Here is a 24,889-nt window from a genome sequence, read left to right on the forward strand (position 1 = left end):
GCTTTATGGAGAAGATTAACCTACATTGGTTTCTGTTTAAAAAATGCTAACAATATTAGCATTTGTTAGCATAGACTAGTTGAACAAAGTGTGGATTGTAGTCACGGTATGTCAATAAACTGCTTTCAAGATAAGGGAATAAATATCTAAACATGTAATTTCTCTGAACTGTTCCTTTAGGAGTTCATAGTTGGCACAGGTGGAGAAGATTACTCTTTTAATCAAAGCCATTTACTGTACAGGTGTGTGAATATTAGATAGACAATTACACCATTTTGAGTCCTTGTTTTGAACAGATCAGGGTCGTAGACACCAAACGGACGAATACAGACCAAATGGGTTAGGGATTAGCTGAATTTGTCCAATAACAAACTAGTTTTTGTAGCAAAAAACCCATCTTTATTATTTACACTAATAAATATGACCCTGGGTTCAAATACTATTTAAAATCATTACAAATACTTTAGCTGTGCTTTATTAAGCTCTCCTGTTGCAATGGAACAAATGAAAAGTCACAAACGTGCTCTGCAAACCCTGCAAACCTGGCACCCCAGGCAGGCTTAAGCAATACCTCAAAGTATTTGAAAGAGTTTCAAATAGTATAGGAACCCAGGTCAAATGCTGTTTGAAGTCATTCCTAGTTATGTTTAAGCCTTTTACAACTGTACGTACAAACACTGACCTCGTTCTACCCCAGATGGTGCTAGACAGTCATCCATCTCTAAAGTCACAAATATGGTGACGTTTGTTTAAATAGAATAATTTACAGAACGGAAGGTCAAGTGATAGTCTTTTATGTCTCAGTGGTGACCTTGAAGTGAATGACGAAACTCCGGCTTGGGGTCTTAGAGACCTCGTTGTAGTGCATAAAAAAATAAAATAAAAATTCACCGTCGGCATGGCGACTGCGCACGCACACACCCACTCTTCCCAACGTCCCCGGGAGAACCGCTATGGTTGAACCTCAACTCAATATCTGTATCCTGGCAGTGCAGCCTATGTGTTGTAGCTGAATCCATGGTGCCAAGGGCTACTGTATACATATATACAGAGCAAGGCTCAAAAGTCAACTATCAGACCAGGCACAGGCTTTTTAGGCTCGTTGCATAGGATCCAGGCGCTGTGTAGATCTATGTAGTCCATATATTAGCCGTATGACCAGGCTTTACGTAGCCTATATGTCCATGACATGTAGCTTCACAGGCGTGAATGAGAGGAGGAGGCCAGCTCGTAGAAGAGCACGTAGGCATCACTGCTGCGGACCTGGCTGGATGACATGGGGCTCACCCTGTAGGGAGGACGCAGAGAACAAGTGTGTGTTAATTAGAGCATTGTTATAGACACAGAGATATAGAAATATAGATAGACACAAAACAGAGCCATTGAAAACAGAGCCATTGACTCTGAGTAGTAAAATGTACACCTTAGTGGTAGTATGATATTGTTAAGGGGTTATATAGGGTGGAGGGGGCATCATGGCGTCATTTACATACCTGGAGTCATTGTAGCTGTACCACTCCCCCAGGGCTGGGTTCCTGCAGTAGGCTGTGTAGTGGCCACCCAGTGTGTTCCCAGAGTGGTTGGACACCGCATAGAGATTATACACTGCATTCACTACACACACACACACACACACACACACACGTGTTATGTCATTGACATCAGAGGCCTTCATTCAGTTTCAACAGACACCCTATCATTATTGAAAGACAATGCCTGTTTTAAGCCTGATTTACAAAGAGGATGGCAAATCTATAGACTATAAAGCAAGTCAGTTGAACTGTGTGGGTGTGTGTACTGTATGTGCCCTGAGTTCAATGAAGCCAGTTGATCTAGTCAGTCGAGCCAGTGCTTATATTAGACCACTCAATAATCAAGAAATGGCACTAAAAGCAATTCTAAAAATATTAAAGTAGCTGGAGACAGAGTGCTAGCCTATTTACAGATCTTGTTGCGTGTGTGGGTACTACTTACTGCTGTTCTCGGAGGCAAATTCCCTCATGTCCAGCTCTTTGAGGGGGAAGTTGACATAGGTAGAGAGTTTACTGGTTCGGATGCGGTTCTCTGAGAAGCGCTTGAGGTCTGGGAGACAGGCTCCGTCAAGGACAAGCACATGTACAGCTCGAGCATAGTAGCATAGATACAGTAGCTATGGACAGCATGGTAGAATAGACAGCTATTGATAGCATAGCAGCATATATAGATATTGAAGTAGCGTTGAGCTATACCTGGCTTCCGTAGCTCAGCCGGCTACCGGGTTAACCCCAGAACCATAGACATTCATTACACTGTTTGAAACATAACATTACAATGATTTTGCCTGCAAAGTTCCTAGAATGAGTTCATTAGAAACAATTAATTCTAGCTCTGGTTATACTGTGTTATTGCTACTCTTCTACATCCTATAGTAGTACAACTTCACTACTACAAGATTGAGAGTAATTTAATTGTTGGGGGAACCAATGTTGGGGAGGCCAATATGATGTAGTAGAAAGGATACGAAGCACAAGGATCTGGGGGAACTTCTGGATGGTGAACTTCTTTGTGCATTTCCTTCTGGCTTTACACCTGCAGCATGTCTAGAGGAGAGGAAGAGGGGGTTGGTCATTACATGTAGAAACTCACAGTCTCACACACTCACTCACACACTCACTCACACACTCACTCACACACACACACACCCACCCACACCAAGCGCAGTAGACCCTTACCGGTTTTTCATCTCCATCCAGTACATCTTCTTTGGTGAAGAATCGCATGCAGTCTGTCAGACTCACCTCCCCTGAACCTTTCTGCGGACACAAACACCCTCAGTCAGACACAGCTTTCACTGTTTCTTTGTGTGTGTGTGTGTGTGTGTGTGTGCGTGCGTGCGTGCGTGCGTCTATGCCTGCTTGCATGTCTGAGTGTGTACGTGTGTGTACACTGACCTTAGCGATGGGTAGTGACAAGTCCCAGAATGGATCGAACACTGTGGAGCAGTAACCACACTCAGTGCAGGTCAGAGAGCTCTTCAGCTGGCCAACAAACAGATCTACACAGAGAAACAGACACACACACACACACGATTATACACATAGGACATTACACAAACACACACACACACACACGTAATACACACTTTTTCTCAGTCACTCACCGACCACTTTGCTGTCCTCTCTCTCTAGGTATTTGTTCCACATTTTCTTCCCTTTCTCATTGTCACTGTGGAGGAGACAAACACAGATCCAGGTGAGTTTACAGTCAAACACTCACTCTAACATAGATCCTGGGTCAGTTTACGTTAAACAAGCTGTCCTGTAGAACAGACACATTCCTCTCTAATACAGATCCCAGGTCAGTTTACGGTCAAACAACCTGTCCTCTAGAACATACTAGCGCATAACGGTCTGAGAACCATATGTTTCTTAGAGCTTGGTGAAAGTGTGGTTGTCCTATGGTTATTTTGCATACAACCATTCCACAACTTTCTGGGAATGGTGCAGGATAGTTGCTTGGCTTTTGGAAGATCCTCAGAACATTAAGGGAACTTGAAACCCCCCCCCCAGTATTTTCATGGTATTTCATTACTTTAACAGAACGTTTCCCATAAGTTCAAACATGGCTACATTTCATTTACATTTTTGTAATGTTCTAAGAACGTTCTCCAACTGGTTTGACATTGTGAATGTTCTGAAATAGTTCAGAGACATTAAGACGCACACACTGGTTGAATCAATGTTGTTTCCATGTCATTTCATTGAAATGACATGGAAATTGACGTCTGTGCCCAGTGGGAATGTTCTTCTGTGGGAATTTCAGTACTTCAGCATGTTTCTTAATGGTTCTATTTAAAGTAATGTTCTCAAATCGATAAGAAACAAATGTTCTTCCGTAGGAATTTCAGTACCTCGGCATAACTTTTTCTGCAGGTTTACTCATGGTTATATTTAAAATGATTTAAGAAACAACGTTCTTCTGTGGGGATTTCAGTACTTCAGCAGAACGTTTTCTGAATGCTTCTATTTACAGTAATGTTCTCAGAACATTAAGAAAACATTCCATAAACCACAAAAAAAGCATTTTCATAATGTTATTGAAAAACATATACATTCTGTTCTGTCAAAAAAAACGATCCTCTTCTTGTTAAGTGTATTGAGGTGATATTAATGACTTTGTGTTTCCTTTGAAATAGGGTCCGTTTGAATTCACTACAATGAACAGCATTGTATGCGTAAAAAAACATGGCATCCTGGTGGCGTAGTGGACTAATTCCATGGATAGAGAACAGAAAATCATAGGTTAATGCCTAAGCAAATTCATTTCCATGTGTCCTATCAGTGCTTGGAGCTCAAAACCGTTAACCTTAATTAAGCTAGCAGTGTTATTAAGTCTTATTGAAACATGTTCTCAGAATGTTATTTAATTACCTTCAAATAACCTATAATTTCCATTCTCAGAACGTTAATAAAACCTTCCAGGGACACTTTCAGGGAATCATAGTAAAACATTATCAGAACCTTGCTGAAACCTAAAAATGGATGTTCCCAGAACAGATAAAATGTTCACTTAAAAAAAAAAAAAAAAAAAGATTCCCCTGTCAGGAAGCCATATGTTTCGTTCACAGCACCAATGGGAAACCAAACACGTACATTCCCACAACTTCCAAGGAATCAAATGTGCTAGTTGGGTCCTCTAACACAGATCCCAAGTGAGTTTACAATCAAACAAGTTGTCCTCTCCAACAGACACACTCCTCTTTAATACAGATACCAGGTTGGTTTAAACTGGGGCACCCAGTCTTGGTAAAAAAAAAGCACTTAAAGACATGCTCTGGTACTTTGCTGACTAGTAAGTATTTTTGAAACCCGCAGCTTTGGGCTGTATGTGGCAATGTGTAGTTCATGCATGCATAATCTGTTTACAGAATTACTGACTTACTTCAATCAGCCACGAAGTACCTAGTTTGAAAGCAACTGTTTTCTGGAGGCTGTCCTATGCCATTTACCCCCACGTGGGCCAGCCCCCTAGCAATTCTAGTTACATCCTCTCGCCATTTGAGTGAGAGCTAGCAAGATGCACACAGTAGAGGAGAGAGCAATGGCGTGGTGCACATATCCACACATTTGTGAAGTAGTGTACAATTTTCAGGGACATACTTTTGGCTTGTGCACTACTTTCAGAACTACTGGCTAAAAACTATTCAAAAGTACCAGAGAATATCTTTAACCAATAAAACATGACTCATTACAAAGGCAGTTAACTGCCTGAATGTCATGAGGCATGTCTAGGCATGTCTAATCCGAGGAGAACAGGTCAGGTTCATTATCTACTGGGCACACACTGTTTGAATCAACATTGTTTCCATGAAATGCCGTAGAACCAACTTGGAATAGACGTTGAATTAATGTCTGGGCCCAGTGGGTAGGCACCAAACAGAAGAAAACGGATTGAAAAGGTAAGGGACTACCAGGCTTGTCCACTAAGAAACGCTGATTTTAACCAAAATGGTTAAAACTACTGAACATGTCCCTGGGTTGGTGCTACAGGAGGTGAAACTTACGAGAGGTGGTCAATGTCCTCGACCGGGAGCCTAGGCCGCACTGTGACCCTGTTGACCTCGTTGTGGAGGCCGTCCAATAGGAAACGCAGGAACTCCTGAGCGTCCTGCTGACTAGAGGAGAGAGAGAGAGAGACATTTCATTTCAAAAGCGTTCTTTTTTTTCAACCACAAAATAAGACATTAAAATGAAAGATATTAACAGACATTAATGCCTTACTGGGAAAGGGAGAGAAAGCGAGATGCCGTTTTTAACAGCTAACACTAATTTATGAACTTGCGTTCTCGCGGCACACGTATGACCATAGAAATATAATTACTAGAACAGACCACAGCCCTTTTCTGAATTAACCTACTTGTATCCCACAAATTTGGGCGCGTATCTCTGGATCTGGGTCTTGAAGTCTGAGGGACTGATGGCCTCGCTGCTGACTGACGTCCATAGGGTCTGAGTGAGTTTGGCAAACTCTGTGTGTGTGTGTGTGAGAGAGAGAGAGAGACGGGGAGACAGAGCGAGAGAGAGACAGGGGAAAGAAAATGAGACCACTTTTAGAGCCCTTGTACTGTGAAGCAGAGGTCACATTGCAGGGGAGAGGAGCCATGTGAAGAATAACAATCAGGTAGAAGACAGACGTTAGCTACTGATCAAATGTTAATAATTTCCAAACCGTGTGTGTGTGTGTGTGTGTGTGCTTGCGCAGAATAGCTCCTATAAATTTCAAATGAATTTACGACACAATCTGTCCAAGTATTAAGCATAGAGGTTATGTTACACATTAGAGGTCAGTATTATAGTGTCCCCAGGTGGTTCTGGAAATATTCTTAGGATGATAATTATGCTGCATAATCATAGTTAGTGCTTCTTTACACAATGTTGTCCTAAGGGAAATAACAGATTATTAATATGTTTTATTACCAAATAGTCCACACTGGCCCACTTCCAACCTTCTCAGAATTTGACAGCTGGTAACATCCCAATGTTATTCTAACAATGCACTTTACACTCAGGCTTAAGTAAAGTGCTCCTTGTTGGATCAGTAGTGTGCCTTACCCTCCATGAGAGCGGCCTTGGCCCTGCAGTTGTTGTTGAGGTCGGTGCGGTGCGTGTTCCTCAGACAGTAGTCCCTCAGGTCAGGAGTGTTGCTCAGACACTGCAGGATTGAGTTCATGAAACACTACACCAGGACAGAGAGAGAGAGGAGAGACGACATCAGATCCACTACCAACCAGACCAGACATAAACAAAGTGTAAAAACAGACTCGTGTTTGTGATTGAAGTAATGGTTTACTCACGGTGTTGCCGAGGTTTCTCAGTCCCACCAGGCCTTGAGGACTCTTGGAGTTCTTTGGAGGCAAAGAAAAGAGAGACGCGGGTTAGAGCACAGCAGAAATCTTTCTTCACTCAGTCACACTATGGTACATACAAGAACATGGGACCAAACACGAGGTCACCAGTTTAAGCCTGCTCTTGTGAGTCAGGGAATATAACCCTGAGTACTGAAGTGAGTGAGTACTGAAAGAAAGTGGTGGTATTACTATTTACCCCCGCGGAGTATTTGACTCTGTTGTGAAAACACGGACATTAGAAACTGGGTAGTTCGAGCCCTGAATGGTGATTGGCTGACAAAACATTTATTTTTACTGCTCTAATTACGTTGGTAACCAGTTTATAATAGCAATAAGGGACCTCTGGGGTTTGTGGTATTTTGCCAATATACCACGTCTAAGGGCTGTATCAAGGCACTCCACTTTGCGCTGTGCGTAAGAACAGCCCTTAGTCATGGTATATTGGCCATATACACCACACCCCCTCGGGCCTTATTGCTTAATTATACACAGTGCGTGAACTATATGGCCTTTGATGACAGTAGTGTACACTGACATGTTGGATGTTCACTGGAGTGGTGAACGTTGTCTGAAGGGTATGGTATTACTACAGTAACACTACGGTGTAAGCACATAGAGCTGGGATGAGAATAGTCGGCATACTGAACATATGACAGCGTCTGGCGGCGTATACCGCATTCCGCATGTGTGCGAGAGACTCACGGGTTGTCACCCTGTCACACGGAGCACATAGTATCACTGGAGGAATCTGCCACTGCTAATCGTCGCCATTCCACAAAGTAACACCGCCACCAACAGGCTCCTATTTTATTTGTATTTATTTTATTTAACTAGGCAAGTCAGTTAAGAACAAATTCTTATTTACAATGATGGCCTAGGAACAGTGGGTTAACTGCCTTGTTCAGGGTCAGAATGGCAGATTTTGACCTTGTCAGCTCAGGGATTCAAAAGCAACCTTTTGGTTACTGGCCCAACGCTCTAACCACTAGGCTACCTGCCGCCCTTGAGGTGATAACTTTATAGCAACCCACGTGATAGAATTCACGGGGACTTGTGCTACACATGGGTAAGAGAGTGAGTAGCCCTACAATTGCTATGTTGGTTGTGTTGGAATGGATCTCAATTATTTAACATTTACTGTACGGAGAGATCCACTGTACACATGATTAGGTAATTCAGCAATTAACTGTCCCTATTCAACCCATTCATATGAATACTGGGTTAAGCATAAGCGTAAATTCTACACTGTATAGATTATAGACTTAGCTTGTGTCAATGTCAGTGTCAATACGGTCACCACACATACACTACATGGTCTAAAGTATGTGGACACCCATTCAAATTAGTGGATTTGGCTATTTCAGCACACAGCCATGCGATCTCCATAGACTACATTGGCTGTAGAACGGCCCGTATTGAAGAGCTCCGTGACTTTCAACGTGGCACTGTCATGGATGCCACCTTTCCAACAAGTCAGTTCGTCAAATTTCTGCCCTGCTAAAGCTGCCCCGGTCAACTAAGTGTTGTTTGTGAAGTAGAAACGTCTAAGAGCAACAACGGCTCAGCCGCAAAGTGGTAGGAAGACAGACTATTTTTACATGCCACACCGCCGAGTGCTGAAGCATGTAGCGCGTAAAAATCGTCTGTCCTCGGTTGCAACACTCACTACCGAGTTCAAAGCTGCCTCTGAAAGCAATGTCAGCACAAGAACTATTCGTTGGGAGCTTCATGAAATGGGTTTCCATGGTCGACCAGACGCACACAAGCGCATGCGCAATGCCAAGCGTCAGCTGGAGTGGTGTGAAGCTCGCGGCCATTGGACTCTGGAGCAGTGGAAACGCGTTCTCTGGAGTAATGAATCACGCTTCACCTGCTGGCAGTCCGACAGATGAATCTGGGTTTGGCAAATGTCAGGAGAACGTTATCTGGCCAAATGCATAGTGCCAACTGTAAAGTTTGGTGGAAGAGGAATAATGGTCTGGAGCTGTTTATCATGGTTTGAGCTAGGCCCCTTAGTTCCAGTGAAGGGAAATCTTAAAGCTATGACATTCTAGATTATTCTGTGCTTCCAGCTTTGTAGCAAAAGTTTGGAGAAAGGCCTTTCCTGTTTCAGCACAACAATGCCCCCGTGCACAAAGTCTAACCTTACGGGAACCCACTAGACAGACCAGGTCTTCCTTGAATACTGGGTTAAGCCATAATCATATAGTTGCTTTACTCTATAAACTATAGACTTGTAATATAATTGTACATTACATTAATCAATCAAATGTATTCATGAATCCCTTTTTACATCAGCAGGTCACAAAGTGCTATACAGAAACATAACATTTTAATAATTTAGCTGATGCTCTTATCCGAGCAACTTACAGTTAATGCATTCATCTTAAGATAGCTAGGTGAGACAACCACATATCAGTCGTAGAAAGCTACATACCCCCCACCATCAGCCATAATGTGTTAACGTAATCTTCCCTGAATACTGGGTTACACCAGTTCTGGGTTAAGCAGGTTTAATGGATAATTTTGCTTTTCTGAGCTAACTGCTACATGTAACCCACTGTATACAGTGTCCCCGTAATACACATTGCTGTAATAGAGGGACATTTCCGGGAATTGGAAATTCTTGGAAGTTACATATTAATATTAAATATTCCTCTAGTGTTCTAGCTAGTCTAGTCCAGATTGAAGTGGAGGGTTTGGTGAAAGTGCATCGCTACATCTGCTGACGAATGAAACACCTACGGGAGGCAGCACCCGCCTGACACCACAGCTGACAGGACTGAGGTGGCATCACACGTGCATGTGGGTGCAGTATAAACACAAACAGTCAGGCACACACAGGCTTAAAAAGAACATGCACGCACACACACACACGCCATAGACACACACACACTGTGAATGAAGTAGAAACAGCAGTCAGATGCATGTGAGTCAGTGACTTTCTCCTGTCCCACCACAAAACCACTCCACATACTGTACAGTATGTAGCACCACAATGTTACTTCTCACACCCATACAGGTACCAAATTCCTCATACTTCTTTCTCAGAGTTCACTTTCCACTAGTAGAGCAGTACAGGCACTGATGAAAGGCCAAATTCATTGAGCTGGAGTGCGAGTACTGAGTACAGACAGTGCTGCTTTACATGGCCCTTCAGAGAGCTTGTCTGGGCCCACTCCTCATCGTTAGCGCTGAGATGGACCATATGGCTTGAGCCGCATGCACAGGTCAGTTTCTCACACCCAGAGCCAGGGACACTGTTACTGTGATTACTGAGGAGAGGCCTGTAGAGAATGGGCTCTATTGGCATGTGGCTCACTCAGAACATGGGGGTCCAACAATAAAGGGCCCTGATTGGCTAACGGCCCATCTGTTCTGAGGAGGCAGATATTCCATTGGTTGGCACAGGTTGAAAGTGTAAGAGTGGTGAGAACGCTGTGTTCTCCAACCTTGCTTTGCAGGACTAGTCACAGCCAAACAACTTGTGACTGGGCGCACACACGCACGCGCACACACACACACAAAACCCGCTTCATAGCTTTCTCATACACACACTCATACCCACATAAAGTTGGCATATGGTGCACCACCCAGCAGCCACACCACCGTAGGCGGACTGTACTGCCCATACCAATAAGACTAAAAACTGTGGTGGATAAATAATTGATAACGTATTAGAACCATTGATAATGTTGTCAAAGCAGCAATAATGTTGCATTACGGTTATGCGATGGTTGTCACTGTGACGGTGCTGACTGAGGAACATTCTGCTCTCTAGATGTCCCCGTAAAGGACATCCATATCTTTAGGCCCTCAGCCCATTCCGAGGACCGACCCATGCACCCAGTCACCCACAGCTTACTGTACAGTACATGAGATAAGACGAGACGTTCTTGGAGACACAGGCTGACATTCCTTATCTATTGGTGTTCGTTCAACGTCGTAAAACAACGGCACGCCCCTAATTGTTAGTGTGACACAGGCCAAATGGTGTTAACAGTGTTCTCGATACCCTAACGTGTGTTGAGGTTATGTAACAATAGGCAAAATCAGGTTATCTTCACCCACAAGTGCTTCACCCACAACCTTCCTCTATCAACCAGGGAACACGGTGAGGTAAGACAGTGTTCTTGGTCAAGTGTATACTGCGGTACGTTTGACTTTGAAGGGCTAAGCCGCAGTCACTGATGGCAATGATTATGAATGGTGGTTTGTTTGGTGTTTCATTGCGAGGTTTTGTGTTGAGAACTTGACTGATAGAAGGAATGATAGACAGGGTGCTATCGGGCACTGTGAGTCTTTGGTTTGTCCACTAGGGGTCATCCTGTCATTTCCTCAGGGTTATTCATGTAAGGATTAATGAGCCGGTATTCATAAAGGGTCTCGGAGTAGGAGTGCTGATCTACGATCAGTTCCCCCATGTCCATGTAATCATATTCTGTATGATCTTAAAAGCAAAACTAATCCTAAATCAAAATCGTACTCAGATGCTTGATACATACAGCCCCTGTCTATGTTGTATGTTATACAGGTCTTTAGGCCATTATCCATATATTTAAAAAAATACATTATTTCAAGAATGACTAAAGTACTGTGTAGTGTTAACGTAGTCTGTGCCACATCAGATGATCTTTTTTCTTTAGGCCTAATTCTTCTCCTTTCAGTAGACTATAGTGCATGTTGCATTGGAGCTTCAGAAGGGTAAGGCACAAATTTGTCCCAGTCACTAATTCTCTGTACTGTACAGTGTAGCCTACATTCAGGGCCAAAAAAGAACAGCTGGAACGGAAGAAAGCAGGCCTATATTATGTGCATTACGGCCAGCGGTGCACAAACTCCTACTCAGCTTAGAGCAGTGGTTCCCAACATTTTGCTGTTACTTCCCAGAGTAACCCAGGGGGTCCTGGTTGAGAAACGCTTGTGTACAGGATGCTCCGAGCTCTGTAAGAACTGCTAAACTGCAGATTATGTAACCAAATAAACTGCATGAGGTTACAGTAAATTGACAGGCAGGCAGCTGTTTCGAGCACTGTTTTCAGATGCCTGATGACTTGAACATAATGCGAAACTATTCCTATTGGATTGAAACGATTGCCATTGAATGCTGTCATACCATATTTGGATCCACATACAACGCAACAACCTTGAGGCTATATTGGCCTGTGTAGGATGACAACAGTCCACCACACAAAAGTGTAATTCTATTATTTTATATTATCACGGGTGTCGAAATAACATGTCACTTTTTTTGGAGAGGATGTAGGCTTGCCTATTCGACCTACAGGTGCCGAATTTAAGTTAGCCTTGCTTCACTTTTGCTTTGGCAAATCAATAACTAAGCCACGGACCCGTCAAGATTCCAAGTTCCAACGTGGAAAGTGTAGTTTAAAGGGCTCAAGCTCTAAAAGCAATTTCATAACACATTTAATCTGTTGCTGACAGGGTAAAGTGACATTGTTATGTAAGTACGTAGACTATAGCTGCCAACATGATCCTTTCCTGAGGTTTATGTTGTTGATGGAAATGTCGCCTGTAACTAAAACAAATCTATCCGATGATAAATGTAAATATGAAATAGGCCCATAAGTCTCATATCAAAAATCGTCTGACAATATATTCGCTCAGTCACAATTTGGGCACCGGCTACCTGAACATGCCTTTGCTTGCATACGGAATAGGCGCACTCACCTTGGCTTGATTAATAAGAAGACCCACAAATGTGGACACCAACATTGAGCGCGACATTGGAGGACTCTTCCTGCGCAGGTCCGTCTTTAGGAAGGGGAATGCGGTGACCGGCGGCTCCTCGGACACGGTGACGGTGTACGAATGTCGCATACTAGGCATGATGGCGGTGTAGGCTACGGTCTATACAGCAGACGATACAATCAATTAGAGGTGGCGATGCTGAAAAGTTGTCTACCGCGGGTGCAACAGTAGCTGGTCCCTGTGTAACGTGGTTGCACTTGGTAAGGAAAATCCTTCGAAACACTTTAATGATCAAATAAAACAGGCGTTGATGATCAATTGTCGCGATTTGCAGTCCGTCAGAAGTGAGACAACCCGATAGATCAGGTAGTCAAGCCTATATACTAGCCTTTATTTATAAATAAACAGTAACATATAGGCCCCAAACGGCACTTTGCCTACCAGAATAACATTAGACCCCAAACTCAATCTGGAATATCACTGCCTGCAGATTGAGGCCGATTCGATTGTATAAGGTTCCACCTCTCTCAGTGTGGGTTGAATAAACTAGAGTCGGTGTGCAGTGCCCTTTCGTTTTACTACACAGCACACGCCCCCTCGGACTCAATAGACGTCACGAAGTATCTCATGCTTGTCGAGACGTCAAACGGCAGAGGACGAGACGTTCTCCCCATTCACAGAGGAGGATGAGGACTGAGAGGAGGGTGGTGGAAATGCATGATATATCCGTCCGTCTATAATAATATATGCAATTTAGCTAACGCTTTTATCCAAAGCTACTTACTGTCATGCGTACATTTTACGTCTGGCGGTCTCTCTATATAGATCAATTTATCCATCCATATATTTTTATACTTTGCCTTACAGCATTGGCTTCTTCCACCTTGACATGCGAATTTAGCTTGACAATATAATGCATAATATCAGTGTAATGTCATAAGTAAAACCTATAACATGGTATGACAAGCATTATGTCATGCTTATGGCATTATGTCAATCAAAAGTCAATAACGTCCAACGTTTGTTGCTTGCAAATTTAGCAAACTAAAGCAACAGTTGGTCCTAGCTCAAGCATTGCCATGCGTTTCTCTAGAATATTGTGAATGAATGACAAAACTGAGTCGCATTCACTAAGGATCAAACAGCGCGAAACATGGAGGGATCTGACCAATAAGAAACGTTGTTTTCGTTTTCCGTTATAGAACGTGTTGCTACGGTGTACAGTAATGAATACGACCCTGGGGTACAGTAAGAGCAATGTAACATATTACCCAATCAAACCTTTCCCTGGAACAGAGCTTCTTTTTTTTATGCAAGCAGATATTTGGCATACCAGGGTTGTGCTCATTAGGGCACACAGTCGAAAAGGGTTTTGCAACCGTGAACGAAAATTAGCTTTCCAGTCCAGGTATTCCCTTCCCCGTTTTCTGCCATTTGGGGTCCAATGAACTCGACCCAACTCCTAATTGGCCCATCATCACTCTACAGTCATATTCAATCTGTACGCAGAATAATACCAGCTAGAGGGGGTGTTAAGAAAAAGTAATACATAAACAGGAAACCCAACAACCACAAACACAGCTCCATAATCTTACGAAGGCAAAGTGTCGCTTTTCGCCGAATCATTACGTAAGCAGCGTGGAACTGACCCGTTCCCTGAGAATCAGTACATTCCTCTTATTCCACTCACGTAAAGTTGGGAGTTATGGTCTAAAAATCATATCTAGATTTTTTCAGTTATGTGCAATTCACGATATATATCTCGATTTAAGTGTTCTCTAAATAAGCTTTTTGTACAATTAAAGGTAAAACACACTGCATTGCAAATAGTCAGCAATAATATAATACATTCAGGGATTGTGAAATTATACCTAGGCTAAATATGTGCCTTCCACAACCATAAGACCCACTAATGATTTATTTATTTTATAAAACAAAGATTAATCTGTCTTTTTTGAAATAATCACTGATCTGGTATTCAAGTCTGTCTATTAAAATGCCCTTTTTGTAAAAAAATAAATAAAAAAATGACCAGAACCATGCATAATGCACACTGGGGGAAATGGACAAAATATCATAACATGGTATTTAAAAATTGTTTGACAGTATTTTATGTTTTTGAATAATAAAACTCCTACATTTGCTTTATGAGTAATGCATGACCCTAGGGTGGCAACACATACATTCTAAGTGATTTCAAATGGGTCTTTCTCCATTCTGATTGTTTTATACTTTAATTCAACCCAAAATAATTTCCTGCATTTTCATAACATTTCTCAATTTCCTGCACTCATTTTAGATAATTTCCACACTTTCACATAGGGCTGCAAAATATAGAGGCCTTATTTGTAACCCAAATGTTGCAATTGTGATTTCACGTGCGATTTACATGAAAAAAAATGTGTGTGAACTGTTGGAATCATGGAAATATGTTTATTCTAATTCTATAGTTAGAATATAAATCATTGTGGGCACTTTGAATACAGTGCTGTTTGACATGACAACGAATGAAAATGACAGGAAGGAGTTATTGTGACAGGGTAGGAACCAAAGTGTTGGTCAGTGTTTCCTAGGGGACCCTATAATCTGTGGCTACATTAAATGTTTCTTCATGCAGCCAAAATATACTGCTCAAAAAATAAAGGGAACACTAAAATAACACATCCTAGATCTGAATGAATGAAATATTCTTATTAAATACTTTTTTCTTTACATAGTTGAATGTGCTGACAACAAAATCACACAAAAATTATTAATGGAAATCAAATTTATCAACCCATGGAGGTCTGGATTTGGAGTCACACTCAAAATTAAAGTGGAAAACTACACTACAGGCTGATCCAACTTTGATGTAATGTCCTTAAAACAAGTCAAAATGAGGCTCAGTAGTGTGTGTGGCCTCCACGTGCCTGTATGACCTCCCTACAACGCCTGGGCATGCTCCTGATGAGGTGGCGGATGGTCTCCTGAGGGATCTCCTCCCAGACCTGGACTAAAGCATCCGCCAACTCCTGGACAGTCTGTTGGTGGATGGAGCGAGACATGATGTCCCAGATGTGCTCAATTGGATTCAGGTCTGGGGAATGGGCGGGCCAGTCCATAGCATCAATGACTTCCTCTTGCAGGAACTGCTGACACACTCCAGCCACATGAGGTCTAGCATTGTCTTGCATTAGGAGGAACCCAGGGCCAACCGCACCAGCATTTGGTCTCACAAGGGGTCTGAGGATCTCATCTCGGTACCTAATGGCAGTCAGGCTACCTCTGGCGAGCACATGGAGGGCTGTGCGGCCCTCCAAAGAAATGCCACCCCACACCATGACTGACCCACCGCCAAACCAGTCATGCTGGAGGATGTTGCAGGCAGCAGAACGTTCTCCACGGCGTCTCCAGACTCTGTCATGTCTGTCACATGTGCTCAGTGTGAACCTGCTTTCATCTGTGAAGAGCACAGGGCGCCAGTGGCGAATTTGCCAATCTTGGTGTTCTCTGGCAAATGCCAAACGTCCTGCACGGTGTTGGGCTGTAAGCACAACCCCCACCTGTGGACGTCGGGCCCTTATACCACCCTCATGGAGTCTGTTTCTGACTGTTTGAGCAGACACATGCACATTTGTGGCCTGCTGGAGGTCATTTTGCAGGGTTCTGACAGTGCTCCTCCTGCTCCTCCTTGCACAAAGGCGCAGGTAGCGGTCCTGCTGCTGGGTTGTTGCTCTCCTACGGCCTCCTCCACGTCTCCTGATGTACTGGCCTGTCTCCTGGTAGCGCCTCAATGCTCTGGACACTACGCTGACACACACAGCAAACCTTCTTGCCACAGCTCGTATTGATGTGTCATCCTGGATGAGCCGCACTACCTGAGCCACTTGTGTGGGTTGTAGACTCCGTCTCATGCTACCACTAGAGTGAAAGCACCGCCAGCATTCAAAAGTGACCAAAACATCAGCCAGGAAGCATAGGAACTGAGATGTGGTCTGTGGTCACCACCTGCAGAACCACTCCTTTATTGGGGTCTTGCTAATTGCCTATAATTTCCACCTGTTGTCTTCCATTTGCACAACAGCATGTGAAATTTATTGTCAATCAGTGTTGCTTCCTAAGTGAACAGTTTGATTTCACAGAAGTGTGATTGACTTGGAGTTACATTGTGTTGTTTACGTGTTCCCTTTATTTTTTTGAGCAGCGTATTTATGCTTTGCCTATTTCTCTTTGATTTAGAAGATACTGTTGCACAAACAGCATGCTGATTTAGGCCTACACCATCACTGGTATCAGGCTGTATTAGCTATCTACTTTTGCTCTGACTAAGTATATTTATTAGCTAGATAGCTAGCTAGCCAACTAGTGATTGGCATTAGAGCCTAAAATTATTTAGCTAAACTTTCTAAGAAAAGACAAACTAGCTGTTTGCATATGTAAGAAACACAAATTAATAGTGTAATTATAGAACGCTTGTGGATTTATATTAAGAAGCAAAGTGGAAACAACATAGTTGTGATCAACATTGTTGCATGTGTCACTCAATGACCAACAAATGTGTTCATTGAGTGACAGGGGGCGGGGCTAGGTCTGTGTGGAAAGTGGCATGGAGAGAGAGAGAAGAGGGATGACTCAAGTAGCGTGTAAAATATGCACACAGAATTTTGCATTTAACAAACAAAACATTAATATATCGTTATAGAAGGTAAAGTAAAAATCCAAACCGGTCAGTACATCAATACTGGTATATAGTCAAATCCATTATACTGCCCAGACCTACTAATAATGACTAACTTTTTGTAGCAGGCATTATAGAAAATTAACACAGGTCTCAAACAATCTTCCAAGCACAAGCCAACGTGCTAGTGAGTAGCCAGCAAATCCTTGGGCAGCCAACTTTTGAAGAAAGCTTGGAGTGACATTTTAACTAGAAGGAGTCAGGGGGAGGAAAATTGTACTGTTTTAAATCTAATTAACTGGATTTTTACATATTGGCTTAGGCCTGTGACCAGGGTAAAAAAAAAACAGGTCAGGTGTATTCAAAATTATTTGAATATTAAATTAACACAAAAAAATTTACAACTTTGTTACTCTGAGATTTTGGGGGGGATGAAATTTAAAGTATGCTAATATTTTTAACAAATGTTTTAGGTGGTTTGACACTTTATTCAGAAGGTAATGAAATTAGAGATGGGGAGACAGGCAAATGGGAGAAACCGTGGGAAGGTCGGAAGCACGGATTGATCCCTATTCTCCGGTGGAAAGTTTTAGCAGGTAGCCTAGTGGTTAGAGCATTGGGCCAGTAACCAAAAGGTTGCTAGATTGAATCCCCGAGCTGACAAGGTAAAAATCTGTCATTCTGCCCCTGAACAAGGCAGTTAACCCACTGTTCCTCGGCCGTCATTGTAAATAAGACCCACACCAAGTGTCAAACTCTTTCCACAGAGGGCCGAGTGTCTGTGGGTTTTCGCTCCCCCTTGTACTTGATTGATGAATTAAGGTCAATAATTAGTAAAGAACTCCCCTCTCCGGTTGTGTAAGTCTTAATTGAAAGGGAAAGCCTAAAACCTGCAGACACTAGGGCCTCCATGGAATGAGTTTGACACACCTGCACTACACCAATGCTCTGCACAGGAAATACTAATATTAATGGCAGTCGGTAACCAAATCATAGATTGCAGTCTCCTTGTCCATAGACGGCTTTCAAGGCAAGGACACACATTTTGGTGAACTCTCTTTAAAATATGGCTTGTGGCCTCTCGGCTGGCGTGGTGGTCTAGGGCAGTGCTAGCTGTGCCACCAGAGACTCTGGATTTGAGCCCAGACTCTGTCGCAGCCGGCCGCGACCGGGAGATCCATGGGGCGAAGCACAATTGGCCTAGCGTTATCCGGGTTAGCCAGGGTTTGGCCGGTAGGGATATCCTTGTCTCATCGCAGTGCACGCTAACCAGGTCGCCAGGTGCACAGTGTTTCCTCCGACACATTGATGCGGCTGGCTTCCGGGGGTGGATGCCCGCTGTGTTAAGAAGCAGTGTGGCTTGGTTGGGTTGTGTTTCGGAGGACGCATGGCTTTCGACCTTCGTCTCTCCCGAGCCCGTACGGGAGTTGTAGCGATGAGACAAGATAGTAACTACTAACAATTGGATACCACGAAATTGGGGAGAAAAGGGGGTAAAAACTTTTTTTTAAAGGGCTGGAATAAAACCCTGCTTGCTCTCCAGAATGGTTGTCCACCCCTGATCTGTTTCCCAACTGCTGGGTGTTTGAAAATGTTCTTTTTATAACAATTAATGTATCAAAATCACCCAACCTTGAAGACAAATCTAATGTATATCAATATTTAGGTGGTTAATGCCAACGAGCTGAAGATTCTTGCCATCATCTTACTCGACATAGACAAAATATGATGAGTTTATGAGTTGTGAGTACCCCCTACCATCTCTGCCTAGCATGTGCACAATACTGAAATGTCAAAATATATATTTGAGGTCTGGAGCATTTAATATGCAGGACATAATATGTAGGACTTATTCAAAACTGCCCATGAATGGGTGAAGAAATACATAGCCTGATATAATTCATTTTCAAAGAGTCATATCAGATTTCAAATATGTGATTACAGTGGCAAAATTGAGAAGAAGCAGAATACAATAATGTCAGTGTGGGGAATAACATTAGTGTTCTTGCTGACAAGCACATTAATTACCCTTTATTTTAGCCCATTGTTAAGAATAAGAATTGTTCCATTGATCAGACTAAATAAAGTACATTGCTGCACCATAGTCTATGCTACAGTAATATCAAATTGCATCCAAAATAGATAATCCTGTTCAAGATACGTATATCGATGTCCTAGCCTACCCCTTTCAATGCACTATTAACCTTATATTTAGCTAATGATTGAATGATGGGTTAATATGCATAAGCTTCTAATTTATAGCCTCTGTACTGTTCTCTTGCACAATATGCATCTGCTCTCAGCTGGCCTCTCTCCTTCTTTGCAACATGGATTCAGGGGTAGACGTAACATAGTAAACAAAAAACCACGACACTCAAATTGGTATGATATGTTACGTATGGTATGTATAAATTTGTCGATGTCCATCATTCATTTAATATGTTATCAATTACAATTCGTATGATACACTACGAATTACAAATCATACAATATGTTACAAATTTGCAATACATGATATGAATTACAATTTGTTGTGGATAACATTAGCTAGGTTAGGGGTTAAGGTGAAGGTTTATAGTTAGGAGTTCAAGGTTAAAGGTTTAAGGAAGGGTTAACTAACATGCTAAGTACACTTAACAAAAATATAAACGCAACATGTAAAGTGTTGGTCCCCAGATTTATGAGCTGAAATTTAAAAAAAATATATAATAATTCCACATGCACAAAAATCTTATTTCTCTCAAATTTTTGGCACAAATTTGTTTACATCACTGTTAATGAGCATTTCTCCTTTTCCAAGAGAATCCATCCACCTGACAGGAGTGGTATATCAAGAAGCGGATTAAACAGCATGATCATTATACTCTAAAATGTGCAGTTTTGTCACACAACACAATGCCACAGATGTCTCAAGTTGAGGGAGCGTGCAATTTGCATGCTGACTGCAGGAATGTCCACCAGAGCTGATTCCAGATAATTTCTGTCTGTAATAAAGCCCATTTGTTGGGAAAAACTCATTCTGATATGCTGGGCCTGGATCCCCAGTGGGTAGGCCTATGCCCTCCCAGGCCAAACCATGGCTGCGCCCCTGCCCAGTCATGTGAAATCCATAGATTAGGGCCTAATTTATTTATTTCAATTGACTGATTTCTTTATATGAACTGTAACTCAGTAAAGTATTTGAAATTGTTGCATGTTGCGTTTAGATTTTTATTCGGGGTAGTTGCAAAGTAGCTAAAAAGTATTTACAAAGTTGATAATTAGCTAAAATGCTAAAGTTGTCCGTGGTGAGATTCGAACATGCAACCTTTGTGTTGCTAGACCTTCTCATTATTATAGTTTTTTGCCCTAAGTAACCTTCTGTTTTATGTAACCATACCAAACTGAAAATATCATCCTAATTTGAGTGTCCCGGATTTTTGTTTACTATGTTACGTCTAGTCTACAAGACCAGGCTTTTCTTTTAGCTCTTGTGCAAGTCCCAGTAAAAGCTAGACTAGAATAGCTTGTTGAAACCTAGATTTTCCCAAATCTGTGGAGACTGAAAGGATCTTGATTGTTACCATTCCTTAGAACGGGTTTGATAACGTATGATTCTGAACTTAATTAATGAAGTTACATATGAAGGGAGTTTCTTTAAGATTGCTTTGTAAATAAATTAAAGAGAATGCAGCTCTCTTCTTACAGACAGAGAGGTCCATCCCACATGTTTATACAGACTACAATGACGAGTCCTAAAATTGTCCCGTGATAAAATGTATTGTGGAATGGTAGACTGCGTCCAAGGGTTCCAAAACAGAGGTTGACACATGCATGTAAACAACACCACCAAAAACCAATACAGGGAGAACCGTTGTTAGAACAAACCTTCTCCAATTGTCAATGCGGAGGCATTATTTATTTCGATATCAAAAAACAGTCTTGGGTCTCAGCTTCTTAGTCAGATTTTCTATATGCGTTACGAAGGATAACTTCGGACATCAATATAGACACCCAGGCACTTATATTGAGAAACAATATAATGCAAGCTCTTGTTTGCTCAATGTTAAACACAGCAGCCAAAATAACTCGCTATGAGTTTGAAAGAAGTGCGAGAACGAGCGATAGGCTATAGCAGTTATTTATTCAGACCATACCCATTCAATCTTCGTGAAGAGAAGCAAAACCCAGAGCGGACTGACCATCTGGCATTCTGGCAGATGGGCTGGTCCATTTTTGCGCAAAATGATCATAAACTGGCTAATAAATGGGGACCTCAAGGAAAATAATGGGCCAGTGTGGACGCCTCAAGGAAAATAATGTCTGGTGTGTTAGAAATGCCAACTGGTTTTTGGTCCCAGAGGACAGCTAGTTTCCGTCCTCCTTTGGGTACACTGATTTCAATACAAAACCTAGGAGGCTCATGCTTCTCACACCCTTCTGTAGATTTAAGGGGTCTACAGACAATTCACATACAGGGACGACTGAGCGTAGCACAGTGTTGCAATCTAGTTCTGTGTCACAAAAGGGGCAGATCCTTATAATACGCTCCACAGTTTTTTTTCCTACCTGGAAATTGAGACCCGATGTATCATTTCTTGCAAAGACTGAGGGGCAGTATTGAGTGAGTTTTGCAACGGAAGTCCCGTCCGTGTCTACATCACATCTTCTCTGGTATTCCTTCTGGTATAAACACAGAAAAGATGGACGTTATTTTACTATTTGCAAGCTTCCTTTTTTGTGCTTTTTATTTAGAGATTTGCTAAGCGCAATTATGTCTATGTCCAGTTTGGAGGAGCGTCTGTGCGATCTGGTGAGACAATACAAGAACCTTTACAACCCTTCAATGCGGTTGTATTCAGACAAGCTAGCAAAAACAACAGCTGGAGGGAGATATCACGTAATTTAATCACCGATACTGATATCAAAGAAACATGGAGAAAGATTCGGGACCAAGCAGGCTGTGCCTTTTACTGAGGAGTGTCTTCCATCTGGCCACTCTACCATAAAGGCCTGATTGGTGGAGTGCTGCAGTGATGGTTGGTCCTTCTGGAAGGTTCTCCCATCTCCACAGAGGAACTCTGGAGCTCTGTCAGAGTGACCATCGGGTTCTTGGTCACCTCCCTGACCAAGGCCCTTCTCCCCCGATTGCTCAGTTTGGCCCGGCGGCCAGCTCTAGGAAGAGTCTTGGGGGTTCCCAACTTTTTCCATTTAAGAATGATGGAGGCCACTGTGTTCTTGGGGACCTTCAAATGCTGCAGACATTTTTTGGTACCCTTCCCCAGATCTGTGCCTTGACACAATCCTGTCTCGGAGCTCTACGGACAATTGCTTCAACCTCATGGCTTGGTTTTTGCTCTGACATGCACTGTAACTGTAGGACCTTATATAGACATGTGTGTGCCTTTCCAAATAATCCCCAATCAATTGAATTTACCACAAGTGGACTCCAATCAAGTTGTAGAAACAGCTCAAGGATGATTAATGTAAACAGGATGCACCTGAGCTCAATATCGAGTCTCAGAGCAAAGGGTCTGAATACTTCTGTAAATAAGGTATATCTGTTTTTTATTTTTGTAAATCATTTGCAAAAATGTCTCTGAACTTGTTTTTGCTTCATCATCATGGGTTATTGTGTGTAGATTGATGAGGGGGAAAAAATGATTTAATCCATTTTGGAATAAGGCTGTGACATAACAAAATCTAGAAAAAGTAAAGGGATCTGAATAGTTTCTGACGGCACCGTACATACACACACAAAGTGGCAGCGTTAGAGTATTGAGCTGCTGTTTGGGGCCATGTGCCTGACAAATGAGTAACAAATGCTAATAGGAGTGTTAGTACACTGAGACGGGGTAAGCACAGTGGTGTGGGCATGTGACCCATGGTGTTGGATGGATGCCACCTCTGGACTGCTGCTGCGAGAGGTGAATGGACTGAGAGAAAACGAGGGAGGTGGGGGGGGGGTTCAAGTAGAGGGGGAATTAATGAGAGCGAAAAGAGATGGATAAGAGAAAGTGGAGTGGGTGGAGAGAGACAAAGATATTTAAAGGGATAGCTCACCCAAATTACATATTGGTTTCTTTACCCTGTAAGCAGTCTATGGACAAGGTATGACAGCAATCCATGCAGCAATCCAACTCACCTCTGTTATAGGCCTATTTCTATTTTGCCCTGTTTATAAAAAGTGTTGGAAAAATTTGTCAATAATCAACTGACTGGCTTTCTTGATGTCTATAGTATTCTCTCTGGTATGAAATCTGGTTTCCGCTCAGGTTATGGATGTGTCACTGTCACCTTAAAAGGTCCTCAATGTCGTCATCATTGCCCTTGATTCTAAGCAATGTTGTGCTGCTATTTTTATTGACTTGGCCAAAGCTTTTGATACGGTTGACCATTCCATTCTTGTGGGCTGGCTAAGGAGTATTGGTGTCTCTGAGGGGTCTTTGGCCTGGTTTGCTAACTACCTATCTCAAAGAGTGCAGTGTATAAAGTCAGAAAATCTGCTGTCTCGGCCACTGCCTGTCACCAAGGGAGTACCCCAAGGCTCAACTCCTAGGCCCCACGCTCTTTTCAATTTACATCAACAACATAGCTCAGGCAGTAGGAAGCTCTCTCATCCATTTATATGCAGATGATAGTCTTATACTCAGCTTGCCCCTCGCCGGATTGTGTGTTAAATGCTCTACAACAAAGCTTTCTTAGTGTCCAACAAGCTTTATCTACCCTTAACCTTGTTCTGAACACCTCCAAAACAAAGGTCATGTGGTTTGGTAAGAAGAATGCCCCTCGGCCCCACAGGTGTGATTACTACCTCTGAGGGTTTAGAGCTTGAGGTAGTCACCTCATTGAAGTACTTGGGAGTATGGCTAGACGGTACACTATCCTTCTCTCAGCACATATCAAAGCTGGAGGCTAAAGTTAAATCTGGACTTGGTTTCCTCTATCGTAATCGCTCCTCTTTCACCCCAGCTGACAAACTAACCCTGATTCAGATGACCATCCTACCCATGCTAGATTACGGAGACATAATTTAAAGATCGGCAGGTAAGGGTGCTCAAGAGAGGTTAGATGTTCATTACCATTTGGCCATCAAAATTGCCACCAATGCTCCTTATAGGACACATCACTGCACTCTATACTCTTCTGTAAACTGGTCATCTCTGTATACCCGTCACGAGACCCACTGGTTGATGCTTCTTTATAAAACCCTCTTAGGCCTCACTCCCCCCTATCTGACATGTCTACTGGACCCCTCATCCTCCACATACAACACCCATTCTGCCAGTCACATTCTGTTAAAAGGTCCCCAAAGCACACACATCCCTGGGTCGCTCATCTTTTCAGTTCGCTGCAGCTAGCGACTGGAACGAGCTGCAACAAACACTCAAATTGGCCAGTTTTAGCCCCCGTCCCCGCAGGAGGCCTTTTTCCTTATGGTAGGCCGTCATTGTAAATAAGAATTTGTTATTAACTGACTTGCCTAGTTAAATAAAGGTTCATAAAAATAATACATTTGGTTTAGTTTCTAAATGCTAACAATTTTGCATTTTTGGCACATATCCCATTCTAGTCATGATACCGATATTAGCATGTTTTGCGCATCATGTTCAAATAATCTCATAATGGATTGGATTTATATAATGAGGGACTCA

At 42.5% G+C, this 24,889-nt stretch overlaps 1 protein-coding gene across 5 annotated transcripts in view; it reads right to left on the minus strand.

Moving 5' to 3' along the window:
- Positions 1 to 204: 204 nt before the first annotated feature.
- Positions 205 to 24,889, minus strand: part of LOC110537682 (ubiquitin carboxyl-terminal hydrolase 2) — a 48,944-nt gene continuing 24,259 nt past the window's right edge. For 4 of the 5 annotated variants that reach the window (XM_021623908.2, XM_021623909.2, XM_036937647.1 and 1 more), the window contains 11 exons: positions 6,833 to 6,883; positions 6,591 to 6,714; positions 5,896 to 6,007; positions 5,543 to 5,653; positions 3,140 to 3,204; positions 2,931 to 3,034; positions 2,712 to 2,792; positions 2,501 to 2,579; positions 1,975 to 2,082; positions 1,494 to 1,614; positions 205 to 1,288 (listed from right to left, as the gene is read on the minus strand). In XM_021623908.2, the coding sequence (XP_021479583.2) occupies positions 1,198 to 1,288; positions 1,494 to 1,614; positions 1,975 to 2,082; positions 2,501 to 2,579; positions 2,712 to 2,792; positions 2,931 to 3,034; positions 3,140 to 3,204; positions 5,543 to 5,653; positions 5,896 to 6,007; positions 6,591 to 6,714; positions 6,833 to 6,883 (1,047 nt within the window). In that variant the 3' untranslated portion in view covers positions 205 to 1,197. Of the gene's footprint in view, positions 1,289 to 1,493; positions 1,615 to 1,974; positions 2,083 to 2,500; positions 2,580 to 2,711; positions 2,793 to 2,930; positions 3,035 to 3,139; positions 3,205 to 5,542; positions 5,654 to 5,895; positions 6,008 to 6,590; positions 6,715 to 6,832; positions 6,884 to 12,577; positions 13,288 to 24,889 lie in introns of those variants that run through there. The other variant, XM_021623910.2, reaches the window with a different exon arrangement.

The sequence above is a fragment of the Oncorhynchus mykiss genome, chromosome 12 (assembly GCF_013265735.2).
Source record: "Oncorhynchus mykiss isolate Arlee chromosome 12, USDA_OmykA_1.1, whole genome shotgun sequence".
In the NCBI taxonomy this organism is placed as follows: Eukaryota; Metazoa; Chordata; class Actinopteri; order Salmoniformes; family Salmonidae; genus Oncorhynchus; species Oncorhynchus mykiss.